This window comes from Sinocyclocheilus rhinocerous, unplaced genomic scaffold (genome assembly GCF_001515625.1).
Source record: "Sinocyclocheilus rhinocerous isolate Xijiao unplaced genomic scaffold, SAMN03320098_v1.1 scaffold88, whole genome shotgun sequence".
NCBI classification, from domain to species: Eukaryota; Metazoa; Chordata; class Actinopteri; order Cypriniformes; family Cyprinidae; genus Sinocyclocheilus; species Sinocyclocheilus rhinocerous.
Genome location: NW_015652292.1, coordinates 573788 through 579694, shown reverse-complemented (window position 1 = coordinate 579694; position 5907 = coordinate 573788). Strand labels below are relative to the sequence as shown.

General features: G+C 37.3%; 1 protein-coding gene across 1 annotated transcript in view; it reads left to right on the top strand.

Moving 5' to 3' along the window:
- Window positions 1–5169, top strand: part of LOC107714436 (sodium- and chloride-dependent GABA transporter 2-like) — a 10071-nt gene extending 4902 nt beyond the window's left edge. Inside the window, exons 6-12 of the mRNA XM_016520269.1 lie at window positions 208–342; window positions 611–773; window positions 844–851; window positions 3113–3215; window positions 3624–3724; window positions 3934–4104; window positions 4939–5169. Coding sequence (XP_016375755.1) covers window positions 208–342; window positions 611–773; window positions 844–851; window positions 3113–3215; window positions 3624–3724; window positions 3934–4104; window positions 4939–5061 — 804 coding nt within the window. The 3' untranslated portion in view covers window positions 5062–5169. The remainder of the gene's footprint in view (window positions 1–207; window positions 343–610; window positions 774–843; window positions 852–3112; window positions 3216–3623; window positions 3725–3933; window positions 4105–4938) is intronic.
- The last annotated feature ends 738 nt before the right edge of the window (window positions 5170–5907 follow it).

Here is a 5907-nt window from a genome sequence, read left to right as displayed (position 1 = left end):
TTTAAAAGACGATATCTCCGTTTGCATTAAACTTTCAGCTTCGTAACTTTGCAGATATTGTTTATGCTCAAGCAGCAACATTACACACTAACTAACGTTAAAAAAGTGAAATCGCAATCAACCACCCCTTTAACTGATATGAAAATAGTAAGACATTTTTTGAGGGGACAGATGCATCATTTTGTCCCTTTCTTATTGTGCTTGTAGGTGGTGTATTTCACAGCTACATTTCCTTATGTGATGCTGCTGGTGTTGCTAATTCGTGGGTTGACTCTTCCTGGAGCTCTGCAGGGGATTGTGTTTTACCTGTACCCTGAACCGGCCCGTCTCTTTGACCCGCAGGTAACCCCACCGTCTGCCCTTTCCTGGCATGTGACTTAATAACCCCTATACAAGGACTAGATCAGCTGATAGTATAAAGAAATGTTTTTGTTTTGTTTTTTTCACGTAGTCTATTTAAACTGCATTCACAACCAATAAAAAGTATGTTTTCTCTGTAAATAGCAAAAGAAAATTCAATTTAAAATTTGCTGTTATCAAAATAGCATTAACATATTACAATTTCTTGAGCCCTTCCCCAAGTACTTACTCACTTGTCTTGTGCATTTAGGTTTGGATGGAAGCAGGAGCTCAGATCTTTTTCTCCTATGCTTTGGGTACAGCCTCTCTTACTGTATTAGGCAGCTACAATAAATATAACAACAACTGCTACAGGTTAGTTCAGTATTATTGTATTATTTCCAGTATCTTTGTTTTTGGTATCTATTTCAAAGGTTGATCTTCAGCATATATTTGGGGGCATAGGAATGTCTGTCACATTAACTAATCAATGGGGTACCACAGAGTTCGATGTTTGGCCCTTCTCTTTTCTCTTCTGTTTAGAAAATAATATAGGCACAGGCACAGTGATTTTTGCACCACATATACATGTGTATGTGGAATTGATTGGATTGTTGGAAGCTGGGGCGTTGCTAACAAAATGGAGGCAGATCTGAATGCCAGTTTGCAGTTAGTGGTGGGGGATTTCTCTCCACTGGATTCACAGCCGACACCCAAGCATGAATAAATGTTTTATTTATTAACCTGATATATGAGGCAGAGACTGCCTCAGTCATTCAGGCAGTCTCTCTCTCATGTGCGCACGCTGTTTAGGCATGTTTTGTGCCGTTGATCGTTGTCGTCATCCTTAAGTCATATTCGTGAAAAAAATTAGTTTACGATGTCCTAAGAGTAATGTTGTCATAATATCCTAATATCTTTTCAATGTTTAGGGGTAACGTACTCCCTCATGACTGGTGTCAGTGTTGTGTTCTCACACAAGTGTTGTTTGATAATGCATTGAGTTAGTGTTCAGAGATGCATCGAGTTTGATTGTGCTGAAAGCATTCTGTCATGCCTGACCAATGTATGTGTTCGTTTACTGGGGTCTGAAACAGAGAGTTTAAGTAAAAAGATACGATAAGTTGATATTACCAGCTGTGTCGGTGTGATCCTTACCAAACGCAACAGTCAGTGCTATAAAGTGAAGCATCAGCTTCAGCTTTCCCCCCTGTCTTTTATCCCAGTGTTTACCCCTCACGTCACTAGCTCCGCGCTTGCGCCATAGCTCGTGACTAGGGCTGTGAATCTTTGGTTAGACAGCGAATCGATTCAATTCATGATTCATAGGTTTTCGATTCGATTCAAGAACGATTTTTGCAAATTCAGAACGATTCGATTCACAATTAAATTCGATTCGATTCTGCATTATTTAAGTGCATTCACAGGATTATTTAAATGATTCCTCTAAATTATTTAAATGTTTAGTCAGGGGGCAAATTACACAGCATGTTTACAGAACCATAGGTTAGAGAAAAAAACACTTTTGTCCATTGTTAGATGCTAGTTTAATGATGCTATGGCATGACATGGCATATGTAGAAATATATATAAATAAAAAAGAGCTTTAAAAGTAATATGTATAGGCTAACCATTTGTAATCTATAATTTTTTCCTAATGGCAATTTTATGATTGTCTTATATACTACAAACAATTATTTCAATTTTCTGCAGAGAATAAGGTAGAAAATATACTTTATAGTTTCTGTACTGTAATAAATTATATGTCAATTAGCACTGCATCATTCATAAATGTTATTTATTTATTGTGTTTATTGTCTTAACGTTTCATTCTGCTTTTTATTCAGTTTAGCTGCAGATATAGCCTGGCACGTCTTAAGTTCTATGAGCGCGAGATCACTTCTCTTTCAGTGCGAAAACTTCTTTATCTAATTTTCATCAAATAAAATGCTATAGTATTTAACTTTTCCTCTCCATAGGCGAATGATGATTCTGAAAGAAAACGCGCCCGATGTCTGTTTGCTATAGCAAGGAACGTATAACAACGAATGATTATCAGATAAACCTTGCGCTCTTATTTCAAGGTTGTTGTCAGTGAGACGAACGGAGCGCGAGCGCAATCTTGTGACAGTCACAGGCGGTAAATAATGGAGCGCGTGAAGGAGAGATGCGAGGGCACAAACACTGTTCAAGGTCTCCATTAATTCGTGCTTGGAGTAATTTAATGTGTATATATTTTGAAAGCATTGAATCGCTAAATCGCGATTCATTCGATTCTTGGCTTTTTTTAATCGATTACTGTCCGAAATCGGCGATTCACGATTCAAAAATCCATGTTTCAGATCGATGCATTGCATTGTCCGGGTTTGCAATCGATGCATCGAGAAAACAAGTGAATCGTTACCCCCCTACTCGTGACCGAAAGAAAAGATGAGTCATTTTGAGGGGGAGGGGAGGTTAACGTTTTTGATTAAAGATTACAAGGGCAAAATTAATTTTTTTAAAAATAATGAAGTGCACGGATAAATTATTTATAATAAACACTACAGTATTCCATTAAAAAATAAGAATTTTCCATTTTGATTTCATGGTGACTTTAAGCATGCAGATATGTAACAACATTGTATAACTTGTTTGTATGCTGTATACTGTTAAGCTACTACTTTTGAAAATAGAAGGCAGTATACTGCAGTATACATTCCAAACATAGCCTTTTTGTTGAATTCAACACATTTGTTCTGCTTGAGTTGTAATGTTGTATTGTGACCTGCAGGGGGGGATGTATGTATTCCAGTTGTTTGACTACTATGCCTGCAGTGGAGCCTGTCTTCTTTTCCTCTGTGTGTTTGAGTCTCTGGCCATGGGTTGGATCTTTGGTGAGTAGCAAAGAAGCTACAAAAACTGACCTTCAAATAAAGAATAGCATTTCCCTGATGTGTTGAGATAAAGGTAATGTAAAAGAAGCAAGGAATTGTAAAGATTAAAAGATAAAAGAATTGTAATATGAATGCATAATGTTAGTAGTATATTGGTAGCCACAACTTCCTTTCTAGTTTCAAAGACCTTTTATTAAATCTAAGCTGCCACAAAACCTCCTGATGTCAGCCAGATTAATTCAAACAGGACTGCCCACACTTATATGTCAATGACACCTTTCTGTAATCAAAAACTTAGCCTGCCTAGTCATGTTGAGGTACTGTAATTAGGAGAAAAGAAGACATATACTATTATTCTAAACACCATGTTGTGAAGTCCATGATGCTAAATTCTTCCCTACACCACAGGGGCTGAGAGAATGTTTGATGTCATTGAAGACATGACCAACTCACGACCCAATTACATATTCATGCTGTGCTGGAAATACCTGACTCCTCTCGTGTCTCTGGTGAGTGTCTCTGCATTCATTCATCTGTTTGATCTTCACAGATTTTTTTTACATTTGTCAAAAAGCCTATAAATGTCTTAATGGTCATTGTTTAGTTGTAGGATTATATGCCTGGATAAAACTATTTCTCACATTTGTCTGATCTCATTCTCCTTTTTCTTTCTCATCTATTCTTTACAACTTTCTCCTTCTCTTCTGTCCATTCTCAGGTGTCTTTTGTCTGTTCTCTTGTGAAGTACAAACCCCTCACTTTTAACCGCTGGTATGTGTACCCGGACTGGGCGTATGCACTAGGCTGGTTACTGGCCCTGTCATCCATTCTACTGGTGCCTGCATGGGCGCTTGGGCAACTGATTGTTGTAAAAGGAAGCTTAAAACAGGTGAGATTAATCATGTTCACCCCTTATGTTTCAACAGATGAACAGGCCACTGATATATCATGAAGGCAGGAATGTATGATTAAGTATTTAAAGGGCTAGTTCACCCAAAAATAAAAATTACTCCATGATTTACTCACCCTCAAGCCATCCTAGGTGTATATGACTTTCTTCTTTCAGACGAATACATTCGGAGTTATTTTTAAAAATGTCCTTGCTCTTCCAAGCTTTATAATGGCAATTAATGGGGGTTGAGATTTTGAAGCCCAAAAAAGTGCATGCATCTACCAATCATAAAAAGTGCTCCACGCGGCTCCAGGTGGTTGATGAAGGTCTTCTGAAGCGAAGTGATGCATTTGCATGAAAAATATCTGTATTTAGAACTTTATAAACCATACTCTCTAGCTTCCACTAACTGCCGTACGTGCGTTCATGAGAGACTGACCTTCCAACGGATGAGGTAGGACGAAGTGACAAATGCGGAAGCGCAGAGGAGAGAGCAAAGCAAAAGACTGGTCATGAATTAGAAGTACAAAACGAGGATTTGCAAAGAAAAATGTTGGATGATTTATAAGCCAAGAGGAGACTGGTTTTCCTTTGCTGTAAACAAAACTTGGTTCTCGCGAGACTAGCATTTTCTCACCAGAGCTTACAGCATGCATACGCCCTACGTCATCCACTGGAACTATCTTTTGAACGCGTACGAAAATTGGCATCAATTTAAATTTTTGGGTGAACTATCCCTTTAACCAAAGCTAACCCTAACTGCATAACTAACCAAGAGTAAATCAACCTAAAAAGGTAAAATTGTTTCACTGTGTTTGTATGTCCCGACAGCGTTGGCGTCACCTGTGTAGTCCTGACAAAAACCTCCCTGTCACCTGTAAGCAACAAACAGAAATACAAGAAAATACCCTAATCACAGAGATGGAAGTCTTAGTCAAGTGCGACACAAACTAAAAAAAATGTTTGAATAAACCAAAAAACATTCTTTTCACTATTTCTGGAGGTGCTCACTCTTGCTGTTTATTTCCACTTGTTTTTAGTGATCTTTGTAATATAATCAGCTATTCACATAATCAGCTGTTCATAGGTTATTGCACTGTCATTGTGCTTTCACGTTTGTATAATATTTTTTTTGTTTGTTTTAAATAAAAAATCTAAAAAAAAAAAAGGTTTCTTTAATAACTTGACTTTTTACAGCTGCCTGTGTCTCAGCATATATAATTACTTTAGTTTTATTTAGTTTAGAAATAGTGAATATTTTGATTTAGAGGTTGAACAGAACAGTATTCTGAATAACAGGCACGTGCACAGGTAGGGCTCAACCTGTGCAGAGCACATACCCTATTTGCCCTTACACTCCAAAGTGCCCTTTTTTCTTCTTTTTTTTTTTCTTTTTCTTCTTCAATAAATCAATGCTATTGGTCACCCTTTACGTCTGTCTGTCTGATTTACAAATATTTAGCCAATGAAAGGTATTAAAAATAGCTTGTGATGTGACTAAATCTTGTTGGATCTTGCGAGGGTAAATAAAGTTCTTGTTGTTTGAATAAGTACAACATTTTCTTTATGCAAGAAACACTATGTCTATAAAGGCTCATATTTTATGTATTTGAGGTCTGCGACATGGGACCGGAGAGAGGGCTAGCATTTGCGATCTAGTCATAGCCAATAGCCTACACTTAAAGGTGCAATAGGTGATTGTCTTCAGAAACATTTTATGTTATGCTGGTTGAAAGTCTCTTCACATCCCGATAGCAATCATTAAGTTAAGTGGTCTAAATGTATTTATCTGTATTTATA